At 32.8% G+C, this 12,520-nt stretch overlaps 1 protein-coding gene across 3 annotated transcripts in view; it reads left to right on the top strand.

The window, feature by feature from the left end:
- Nucleotides 1-12,520, top strand: part of LOC129228158 (CUGBP Elav-like family member 2) — a 110,222-nt gene that overhangs the window by 59,260 nt on the left and 38,442 nt on the right. For all 3 annotated transcript variants that reach the window (XM_054862811.1, XM_054862813.1, XM_054862812.1), the window contains exons 11-13: nucleotides 3,379-3,453; nucleotides 6,707-6,769; nucleotides 8,315-8,410. In XM_054862811.1, the coding sequence (XP_054718786.1) occupies nucleotides 3,379-3,453; nucleotides 6,707-6,769; nucleotides 8,315-8,410 (234 nt within the window). The remainder of the gene's footprint in view (nucleotides 1-3,378; nucleotides 3,454-6,706; nucleotides 6,770-8,314; nucleotides 8,411-12,520) is intronic.

The raw sequence follows: 12,520 nt of genomic DNA on the forward strand, positions 1-12,520 counted from the left end.
GATAAAGGGTGTCTTGGACTCGAGCTGAAAGAAAAAAAAAAAGAGCCACCCTTAGTACATATTTTTGATTATTTCAGCTTGAGTAAATTAAATTTGGTAACTATTGTTTGTAAAGTTTTAAAATGAGGTAAGTTTTATCAAAATTTGAGATGTATATATTAATGTTGCAAAATGAAGGTGGAGATCAATAACCTGGAATTTTTCTCAAAACCACCTGGAAAACCTGGAAATGTCAGGGAATTTCATTCTTGAACTTCCGTGGCAACCCTGTTTTTTGACTAATTGACACTAACTCTTTCTGTTCAACTCATATTTATTGTTTAACATTACTTTGAAACAAAAATTTTAAAATGTTATTCAAATATTTTTAGAGAATTTTCCCAGAATGACGTATAATGTGTTAAAAAGTTACTTATATGATATTAATAGTTTCTAAAAATTTATAGCTATTCAAAAATAACAAATTTTTCGCTTTATTTTTTTCTCATATTCATTTATAACCATGATGATCTATTGTTCAACAAAATAATTCCTTATTGAAGTTTGGTGCACTTATTAGACACTAGTTTTATAATTTCCATATGTGTCAGCTAATTTTCTCTGAATTTCTCCCATTTCAATTAATTTTAATATTTCATACTTTTTATCAATCTCAAGTTCAACTAACTTTCTTTTTGAAGCCATTTTATTTAAAACTATAGCACAAAGAACAACAAGATGGACTCTCATAGTTCAAAAGGCAGTTGAAAGTGAAAATGTCATATCTCTTAATCCCTAATACTGCAATGCAAGTAAATTTACTCTTTGGCACAATTCCAGTGTTGCAACAAAATATTGCAACTGGAAAAAAATGTTTGTACTTTTCTACTGACACCTGTTTTCATTGAACAGAGAGTACAAGGCTGGCTATCTCAAATAGAACAACAAATGAAAAATAAGTTTGGAGAATAAAAGGGTTCTTAGTAGTTTTCATATGTGGTTGAGGTTTAAGTTTAGTTATGCTGCTGTTTTATTTAGTTAGTAAAATGTTGGGCTGACATAGAAAATATCCTTGGAAAGCTATAAAATAAATAATAATATAAAATAAAATCATTTGGTGCATTAAATTTAAAAAAATAAACCAAGTGGTCAACTTACAAAGGGGTTTTTACAATACTCCAAACCAAATTTGGTGTACATTAGTCATCAAGATAGACAGGTGGTCAAGTTACAGAGGTTTTCCTTCATTATATAAGATAGGATGAATTCCGTTCCTGACAAAAGCGGTAAACATAGACAGGTGGTCAACTTTACAGGTTTTACTGTATTAGAATTTAACTGTGTTGCATCCATCAATAAATGCTTGAAACTTGTTTCGTTACAGAACGGAAGTTTGTAGTAGTTGCCAGAAAATCATTACAAAAATATATCTATATTTATATATAAAATAACTACAGTAGTTTCATTACTTGTAGCGTGTTGGTTCCAATCACCTATTTTAGTGTTTTTAAAAAATGCTCTTCTTGGTTTGTCATTTCTAATTTTTCTATCAAGGGGATATTCTAGTCTAGAGGCTTGATTTTGAAGCGATTTTGCGAGCAAAGTAAAAAAAAAAAAAAAACTTAACCATTTTTACTATCAATTATTAATCAGTTTTTTATTGATGCTCGAGAAGTACAAAAATGTATAATAGTGGAATAATGAATTCAAAATTGAAATCAGTAGAGGCCAAGAGTGCCCATATGCAAAATTTTGAGGGGAGGGGGCTCAAAAATTTTCCCCATGGTTTAATAGAATATTTTCCCCATGGAAACTGTTTTCAGTACAGATTAGAGATATTGAAATTTAACATTTTTAATAATTTATTCATTAATGGCTGGAAAAGAAATTTTTATACATTTTTGCAAAGAAAAAAAAGCACTAAAAGCAAGGAAGTTCTCATTTCAAGGGGGAAGGGATTTAGCCCCCCCCCCTTGCCCCCCTATATGGACACCTTTGGTAGAGGCCGACAAAGTGGGGAGTCAGGGAAAAAAAGTGTCTACTGGTTGACAAGATTTCAATCCTCCTGGTGATCTGAAGCATGAAATTATGGTTGAGTCTTGTTAAACAAGGATGTAGAATTGTCTGGACATATTTTTGCACAAAATGGCCTCTTTTTGAAGGAAAAAAAGGGTCATTTTTGTCTCCTTTTTTCAACTTTTGTAATTTTTTAGAAATATTACAGAAACCCCTAATTGGAGGCAATTTTGATAGTATTAAGAAAGTCTAACAATTTTCAAATAAATCGGTGCATTGGAACTTTAGACTTCTTGTGAACCACATTGAAAAAAGTAGTTTCGAGAAAAATGCATTTAAAAATTTGTAGTTGTATTTCGGGCAGTCTGAGTGGTTTAATGGTATGCTATATTTATATTTTTGGGGGGCAGCCATTCCTACCTTATGCATTGTTTCTTCCTATGCCTCAAAAGCTACATTTTTGGCATATCTTTCAGCCATAAGAGCAGTTCTGCTTTCTTTGGAAGCTCACACCTCGGAGCATTTGTTACACAGTTGATCTCGTTTGCTGGCTTTTTCTTTATCTATCCAAATGCAAAGTACTTCCTCTTTGATTTTTTTTCATCTGTTTTATATTTAAAATTTTAATTTAACACTGAAAAAATACACAGTGCACGGGGAACGTACATATTGATGGGTGTTTGCCAAATATATACCCGGGGCCCGTATGCGATTAAGTCACCTCGGTGACAAGTACTTGGACCCTCGGGGAGTGATGTCAAATATATATTGAGAAGAAAGAATTTATCTTAACAAAATTAACTGTAACTTCGAAAATAGTTTGAATTTCCGTAAACCCTCTGAGCAGCTTATTCTTAAAGGTCTAAACTTTGAAAATATGGAAGGAAAAAAAAATCTATTTTTTTGAATTTCTAGACTAGAATACCCCATTAATGGAGTGACGAAGGTAATAGATAATGCAACAGACCTTTAAAATGGCCCTCTCTGCCTCTTCTTTAGTAAATATGCATTCCACTTGATGTGTTATTTAATTTCTTGCTTCTAAAGATAAATACTTTTAATTCAGGAGCTATTTTCTTTCGCTATTCTCTGTTAATTATTGTCAACAAAATGTCTTTTGTATAAACTTTGATGTTTTTATAGCAACAGCTCCTGCAATATTGGTAATATTAAAATTTAAAACAACATTATTTCAGATACAAAACACAAATATTTTATTTTAAAAACCTGACCCCCCCCCCCCCCTGCTACTACAAAGTTGATATGATTTATTTTTTCTTTAAATTCTTTATTGAAATCGTTTACATCAGATGTTGTGATTAATACATTGAAGAAAAATTTACTCCAATAAAATATTTTAACATTTATTTTTATTTGTTGTAGGGCTAAATGCACTTGGTCTTCAGGGTATAGGTGGGCAAGGGGGGATCACAATTAACTCAGGAAATCATACATCAGGTAAGTTGCTCAGAGTTAATCATAATTTAAAATGTTTTATCTTTGTTCCTACAATGCAATAGATTTGCAAACATTTTTTCACAATACCCAGGGATTGTGAAGTACCCCTCCTATTTTTATAATCTTCTAAATAGATTGTTTTCTGCCTACTTTTATACATTATTCTGTAGCACAACAAATCATGCAGAACTACTGTGAGTCACAATGGTACCAGTCGAAATCTTTCAAATCTCTGATAACTCCAGTTATTCCTGATTTGGGGCCACTCGGAGACTGATTCTTATCGAAACACAAAAATTTACTAGAGTAAAAGCATTTCTCACTTATTAAAACATAACTTGTTCCTTTTCTTAGCCTCTGGTTTAATATAGAAGTTATGCATGAATCTAGGACACTTTAATTTAGTCAAAAAGGCATTTTAAATTGAAATTTTACTAGAAAAGGTGCTTTTTTTTTTTTTTTTAACTTTTTTGTATACTAAGCGCATACAAAGCCATATATTTTTTATATAAGATTTTTTTTTAATAATATAGAGCTTTTCTAGTTTTAGTTCAATAAATTCTGCTAAAAACTGATAAATTCACATTTATATTCAAATTATATTCTAGTGGATAAGGGAAACGAAGGAGTCGCATTTCAAGGATGGGCTCATGTGAATCTTTATCTTCACGCATGCAAAAATCTTTTTTTTTTACAATATTTTTTTTATATAAATAGTATAAAAGCTTTTTAAGTTTTAGTTAAACAAATTCTGCTAAAAACTGATGAAATTCATATTTATTTTTCAAGTTGAATTATAATTGATAAGGGAAACAAGGGAGTTACGTTTCAAGGCCAGACTTGCATGAATCTTTACCTTTCCAAATAAAAGGCTGTTTTGTAATAAAGTTTTGTTTAAACTTAAAACAGGCAAGAAGGTACACTGAGGAATACAAAAAAGGAGACTGGGTGCAGAGCCCTCCTAAAACTGCCTGGGAGGAAACACTAATTATCTTGACTGCTGACAGTATTGAACCTTAGCGTCAAGTTATGGCATACATATGTATCCCAGATTCTCATATGACTTAAATAAAATTATCTCTCTTGATTTCACTACAAACCATAGCTGATGTTTTTGTGACTAATTTCAATGCATTATTCCACTGGTTGGAAGTTTCAAAAAATAAAACTATCCAACAGGTGCACCACTTTTTCAAAGTTCCATCATAAATGTGTCACAGTGTCCTGTGAGATGTCACAATGCTGTCATTTTGTTTTGTTTTTTAGAATTGGGATCAAGACACTTATATGATGCATGATCTTTCAAAATAATTCTTGCTACTTTATTTATCTCAAAGTTAGCATGCATTAGGGTAAGGGGGAATGAAAACTTGACATATGCATAGTATTATTGAGTAAAAGTTGCCTTTCGTAAATATATTTTGTCATGCAAAAAGCAAACAATGTCTTTAGGATCCGCTCATGGTTTGAAATTGACCATTATTGCATCAAAGCTGAAAAAAAAAATTGCAATTTCATCAAATATAAAAATTAGATGACTTAGAGGTAATAGTTGACTTCTTCTGCAGATTATGTACCATCCTTTTAATATTAAAATTTTTTATACATCTTGAAATGACCATTATTTGGTCCAAATTGTGTAAGTCATAATGACAATGATAAAAACTATAAGATGATATTTCAGTGGAAACATTAGCTTTAATATAAAATGCAAGGTGGCCCCAGGTAGAGCAATATAGATTGTTACAATAGTAGCAAAATGTTGCAAATACACAAAAAAGAAATTTTTTTAGGACCTTTAGAAAACATAACTTTTTTGACATCATTTCATTTGCAATTAATCAGTTTTTAATTTTCCTTTTTTTTTCACTTGAAGAAGTTGGCTGAAATGATCATGTGACAGTTTTTCGATTTCATTTGAAGCAGTGAGAAACAAAGGGATGTAAGTGGCAAAATTAAAAAATTGAAGATAACCAGTAGAAATGGTAGGTAAACCTCTACTCTCTCTAGGTGCAAGATATAATACTTGTTGCCGTGGTAGCTACTGCTATACAGCATCAGGACTAAAAAAATCTTAAAAATTTTACATGCCCAGGTTTTTTATTTGTATAATAATAAAAATATTTGAATTGTTGTCTAGCATTTATCACACAAAAAATTAATTTCACAGCTTTATATCTGAATCAAGAATTATTTCAATATACAACATAAAAAAAGTTTAAGTAAATAGTATATAATAAGTCATTAAAATATTAAAAATACTTAATTTAAAAATTGTAATAATTACATGCCCAGCTGGGCATGTAAGGGTAAAAGATTTATGCCCGATCAGAATTTTTACATGCCCTGGACATGTTGGGCAATATAATTTTCGAGCCCTGTACAGCATGATTTAGAAAAAAATTTCAATGAAAGCCTACGTAGGATTAGAACTTGAAATGTGTTTTACCCAAAACGTGGAAAATGTCCACTTACATCCCTTTGCTTCTCACTGCCTCTTGTCAGTTTTCTGAAACGGGATCCAAAAGTGTTCACCAGCAACTTCCCCGATTGCTGTAATAATATCCAATCGAAACACAACACCTTAAAACAGCATTTCTCAACCTTTTCTGACCACCGACAGGTAAAAATGCATGAAAAAATTTCATGGACCGGTGACTCTTTTTTTCTTTTTATGAAGAAGAACCATTAGCTATAAATTAAAGAACTATTGTATAAATTAAATGTGACATTTTTATCATATTAAGTATAACAAAAGTATTATTCGTTGCTTAAACATATATTTCAATGTGCAGACAAGTTATGGTACTTATTATACAAAGAAAAATCAAACATTGAGAAAATTCAGAGACAATAGTAAAACGTTATGACAAAACTAATGTAAAAATGTGGTATAAACATAATTCTTGTTATTTTTGGAAAAAGGTAATTTTTTTAGAGAACAAGTAAAAATCTCTAATGACCAGTAAAAATTTTCCTGTGGGTTGGTGCCGATTCGGCAAAACAGCTGTTGATCAACACTGCCTTAGAGCATTTTCCAGAAATGTTTCGTCGCAAAATCTTATCAAACTGCCTAATAGAGAATCAGACAATACGAACTGAAATGTATAATTCAACTTATTAGTCGTATTTTAGTGAGGTCAGCAATAAATGAGGTATTCTTGATCATGTGCTTGTCCTGTATGTATCTTTAATATTTGCTTTTATGAATTTCGAGAATATTGTACTAATTTTTAATAAATATTTTTCATAGATGTTAATGCAGCAAACATTCAAAGCTTAGCTGCTTTGGCTAGTTTAACAACAAATAATCCTGGTAAGCTATGAAATTTAAATTTTATTATATTTATTTGTTCATTTATTTGCTAAATAAATTACTCTGGCTACAAGTAAATATGTTTCTCTATAAACACCATTTTAAAATTTTGTAACTTATCGACATAATTTTATAGCTTATGATTGATTTTTTTTCTTTAAAAAAACATTCACTATTAGTAGAAAAAACTATCAGGGTTGCCTAGAGAGTATGTCAGACTAGTTGGGAAAAAATGACTGGCTCTGAAATTGGAATAATGTAGATTGGAAAGGGTGAAATAAAGGGAGGAGAGCTCGACAACTGACTTGGTGCCTGCCTAAGCCACTACAATGAAATATTATTTATATAATATTTAATGACTATGTTTCAACATTTAGGCATTATGGTTGCATATATGGCGACTAGTCGGGTTCTGCTGCGACTCATATAGAGATGACGTCATTTCTGCTTCTATGAGCTTGGTGAGATATTAAAGAAATGTTAGGAACTTATTTTTGGCTCCACGAATTTGCTAAGTTTGGAAGCATTTGTCTATTCTTTTAAAACCCTTATGTGTCATCACTGACACATGCCCTGCCCATCAACAAGTTCATATGTGATGACATCATCCACCCAACTGCCAAACAGAAGTTACCTTTAGATGGACAAATATACATACATAGATATGGCCCGATTTTTTTAGTGTAGATTTTGTTACTGTGGAAAAAGTGGCCAATTACTGACTAACACTGGTCATTAAGTGAATGTAAGGTGTTCAATTACCAATGAAATCTCCATTCTCAAATATTATTGAAAATAGTTTAAATGGTAGTAAATAAAACAGAAAATTGATTATTTTAATGTTGATCCTGATACATTTTTCATGAAATATTTTTAAAAGAAAAAAAATCAGTGTTTTTCCCGATGACTTTATCAGGAAAACTAAATAGAACTCTTGTAGAAACTTCCACTAAAGCATCAGTTACTGGCAGTTCACCCTACTTAAAATAAAATTGATGCAATCCATCTTTTCTGCTGATTTGTTAGTGCATACAAATATAATTTGATCCATCACCACTTGCTGTACACTAAATTATAGAGTTCAATATCTAATGTACAGAAATGTACATCAGTAATACTAATTCACCTTAATATTACCAATGTGCACCACTTGCTGTACACTAAATTATAGAGTTCAATATCTATTATGCAGTGAATTAGTATTACTAATGTACAAAAGTATGGAGTTTATTTTCAACTTGTCAAGTTAAGAAACTTTAGTTTCTCTGGAAAACATGTTTAAATGCCTGAGCTAAGGCAAAAAAATACATATGCAACCAGGATTCACTTAAAATAGTTTTTGTTTTAATCTGCATTTTTTGAAAAAGAGGCTGGCAGCTTTGATAACATAATGAATCTGATATTTTTGTTAGTAATTGTATATTTATTATGTTTTTTACCGGCATGTGTCTAACAGTTGAACTTTTTATGTCAAATATTTGATGTCATATGTCGATTTGTGGTTACATAAAATGTTATAAAATTTAGTCTTATTTTATTTTACAGTGGGTATTAATTCTATGATGATGCAAAATTTGACTGCACTTGCAGCTGCTAGTAGTAATAGTGGCAATGCAGGAATTCATGGTCTTGCTGCTGGAGGTATTTTTTATGCTAAACAGCAATTATCAATTATATATATTTTTTTAAGTAAATCATATTTTATAAATTATGTTTAGAAATCCAAAAAAAAAATGCGATGGTAATAATTCATACAGTGGAGGAATGAAATATTCGCAGAACTTGAGAGAAGTGGTTGTGTGGGTTTTAGGATTTTGCAGAAATCAGACCATAAACAAACTCACTTTTTAAGCAATATCTTAAAACTGAAAAAATAAAACAACAATAAAAACATCAAAATATTTATGGATTACCTCACAGTACAATTGAATAATTTATATTCATTTTTTGAAAAAATATGATACTATTCCTTTCGTTACATGAAATACACCCATGGGTGCAAGACTTTCCGTCTCAGGACGGATTTCTGTCTTGGACAAAATTTCCAAGACGGAGGTCGGGACAGAAAAAAAATTAGACGACTTTCCTTCAGTTTTTACTTAAAATAGAAAAATTGAGTGTTTGAGAAATATGCTTTATTTTTTAACGGGACCGTAACCATGAGTTTATGTCGACATTCTCTCGATTTTCCTTCATGGGGGAGGGGGGGGTTTGCAATGTGTTTTTGGAGGAGTTGCTTTTAGACTCTCGCCATTTGACTTTTTTTAGGTTGCTCTGTTATTTCCAACTCACTGCATTGCAGACCGCGAAGTTACTCACTATTCTCCCTGATTTATCGAATTAATCGTTTGTATTTGAAAATTCAGCCTTTTCTCTTTCTATTTCCGATCATCCTTTCGTTTTTTGGGTTTTTTCCCCTCCATTTGCGTTTTTTTTTTTTTTTTTGAAAAAAAAGTGTCTTACAGTTGAATCTGAATCACCGATTAAGAGTGATTGCTGACGGGATGAAGTGTTTATGCCACAGCAAAGGGCGTCCACATACCAGGCAAAACAGGAACTATCAGGGACTTTAAAGATTTCAATGAAAATGGGAATTTTGGAAAGAATCAGGGGGGGGAATTTCAAGCTGGTTTGAAACACCGATGGGCAACTCTTCCTGCATTTTTGTCATGTTTCTGGTAATTCCAATGTCTTTCAATCTAACACTTGCTAGAATGGAAATATAGGGTGGGAGAAAGAGAGAGAGAGAAAAGGAAACAAGAAAAATAACGACAGCACGAATTTACGAAAAAACGCTGCTTGTGCAAAAAGGGTAAGCCCGCAAATTAATCCACGATACTGAGGTCTTAAAACGTTTGTATCTTAGACAATCTAAGAAGAGGGGGGGGGCTACTGAAGGGCTCTAGAATAAAATATCAAAAAACTCATTGGAAGTCATTTTTGAAGCTAGGAGTGGTTCGGGATTTTTCCTCAACAAACTCTTAAAAATTTAAAAGTCAAAAATGTTTAGGCTGTCTTTAATGATGTAAAAGTGGGGGGGGGGGGGGGTTTAAAAAAATCAGAAACTGGAGCCTTAAAAAAACTAATGCTAATTTAGGCAATCTTTGGTGAATTAATAAGAGATGGTTTTGGTGTTCTAACCTTAAAATGTTTTGTAGCTGATGTATTAAAAACTATTTGAGGCCGTACTTAAATTTCTTAAGAGAAAGGGAATTTAGGACCCTCTCCCGAAAAGTGTTCATAATTGAAGTCTTAAAACTTTTAGGCTGTCTTTGGCAATGTCAATGTGGGGGGGGGGGGGGCTCTCTCCTCTTTCATGATGCTGAAGTATTAAAATGCTATTTTGGTTATTTTTAAATGAGTTAAGAGTTAGGGAATTCGGGGGTCTTTCTCGGAACATTTTCAAAATTGAAGTCTTAAAACCTTGGGTTGTCTTTGGCGATGTGAGGAGGGGAGTTGCTCTTTCAATTGAAAAATAAATCTTAAGCACAAACTTACACTGCCTTTTATAAACACAAAGAAGGGGGGGGGTATTCCACCGCCCAACTCGAAATATTTCCGTTTCTGAAATTTTAAGAGCTCTGTTTTGGGCTATCTTTGGATGACTTAAGGGGGTAAGAAGCTTCTTTCAGAAAGTTTCCGAAATTAAAGTATCATAATAAAATAAATCATGTATATAGGTGAGGAGGGTACTGTTCCTAGAACAAAAATTTAGAAACTGAAGCATTAAAAATTCAAATTTACAACATTTGTTGTGAATTCAGAAGAAGGAGTTCGGGAGTTCTCTCCTGAAAATTTTTCGATGCTGAAATATTTAAAACGTCACTTTAGGCTATATTTGAGTGCCTTAAGAGGGATGTGATTTGGGGGCCCTCCCTGGGGCAAGGATTCAGTTCCCCTATTGCTTTTTTTTTTTCTTAATGAATATTGAAAAGTGTACCTCGTTTAAAAAATGGATCTACTTCACTGAAGAGGTTTTTTTTATGGCTAATTTCACCACCTGCTATCTTATAAAAGAATTCTTTTTCAAATGAACACTGTGTGAGGGAATAATGCAAGTTTATTATCATTAGTCGCCCATACCCTTCCTCTACCTTTCCTTCTTTTCTTGTTTGTTTGCGCTACCTTGGGTAGACTTTCCGATTAGAACTGATTTATGTTGCAAAAGTGAAAATCTTATGTACCAATTGATTTTATTGCTGCAATAAAAATGTTTACGATCAGCAAAAAACTAATGGCGGGGGGCCCTGAACGTTTTTACCCTTAACATTATCCAACATCATCTAAAATTGCGTTTTGGAACTTCAGTTTCGAAATATATCCAAAGGAGAGTTCCTGATCTCCATCCCTTTCGATAATGCATTCAGAAAGCTTATAAACATTATGAAAGATGGAGTACAATTTCGTTTTTAAAGCTTCAATTTCAGGGAGAGTCCAGAGCGCCCCCCTCCCTTCTCTAATATTTTTGAAGGTTGCCTAATATTGTGATTTTGGGACTATCAGTTTGAAAAAGTTCATGTTAGAGAGTCCTTGATCCCCTCCATTCCTTGAATTTTACCAAAATGGTCTACCATTGCGTTTTTTGAACTTCAAATTAAGAAACATTTTGGGGGAAAACCCCCAGACCCCCCCGTTATTGGCGGTTTCTAGGTTTTTGGAATTACAATATCAAAACGCTTAAATATTACAATTTAAACTAAGTTCATGTTGTTAGAAAAGTCAAAAGCTTAAAATTCAGATCAAACAGATTCCAAAACTGGCATATTTAAAATCTACAACATTTATACACATAAATTTTTCCTTAAGCACACATGCTTAAGGTGTCGGAGGGGGGGGGGCTGAAAATATTTTTCGTCTTGAACACATCACCAAACTTGCACCCATGAATATACCGCCAGCTCAGTCATTTCCGGCCGAGGACTGCAGTTTCGTACTTATTAGCACTCATCAGCCCGGCATAGGAAAGTGACTGAACTGGAGATGGAAAACCTCATAAGGAAGCCAAGAGTGCCAAACAAACTGGTAGCTAATATAGAATTAGCACAGACCAGACGAGTGACCGAAGCAATGGCTCGGTTCAACTCAAAGATTGATGGCAGGCATGGTATATTCAGTAAATTACCCCATTAGCCAGGGCTGAGGCAGAAATACATGAAATACACCGCCAGCTCAGTCATTTCCAACCGAGGAGTGCAGTTACATGCTATATACCATGCCTGCCATCAACCTTCGAGTTGAACCGAACCATTGCTTAGGTCACTCGTCTGGTCTGTGCTTAATCTATATTACCCTATATACACGCGTACAAGTCAATCTCACGTATAAGTCAACCCCCACACTTTCAGAGAAAAAAATCGGGGAAAAAATTTGAAACCCGAGTATAAGTCGACCCCCAACTTCCGAAAGAAAATCGCAAAATATTTTCAACTAAATTCAAACATACAAAACACATTTATTTACGAAAGAAAAAACAGCAAAATATAAAGATCTATCAAAATGCTTCAAACTCGGATTCCGAGTCAGATGCACAGTAAAGTTCGCGGAAGTCCTTCTCCGTCATTGTTTGTATCATCATAAACATCGTCCGCAGCAGCGTCGAAATGTCTGAATCTAACTCCATGTCGAAAAGTGTTGCCACTAACAAAGCAAAAAAAAGTATTGTTCACCTATTTGAAATTACAGAGGACGTGTGATTGTTCACAAAATATTTTTTGATACGTTGATTGAAAAAAAATATTTAAAAAATAATGA

The sequence above is a fragment of the Uloborus diversus genome, chromosome 8 (assembly GCF_026930045.1).
Source record: "Uloborus diversus isolate 005 chromosome 8, Udiv.v.3.1, whole genome shotgun sequence".
In the NCBI taxonomy this organism is placed as follows: Eukaryota; Metazoa; Arthropoda; class Arachnida; order Araneae; family Uloboridae; genus Uloborus; species Uloborus diversus.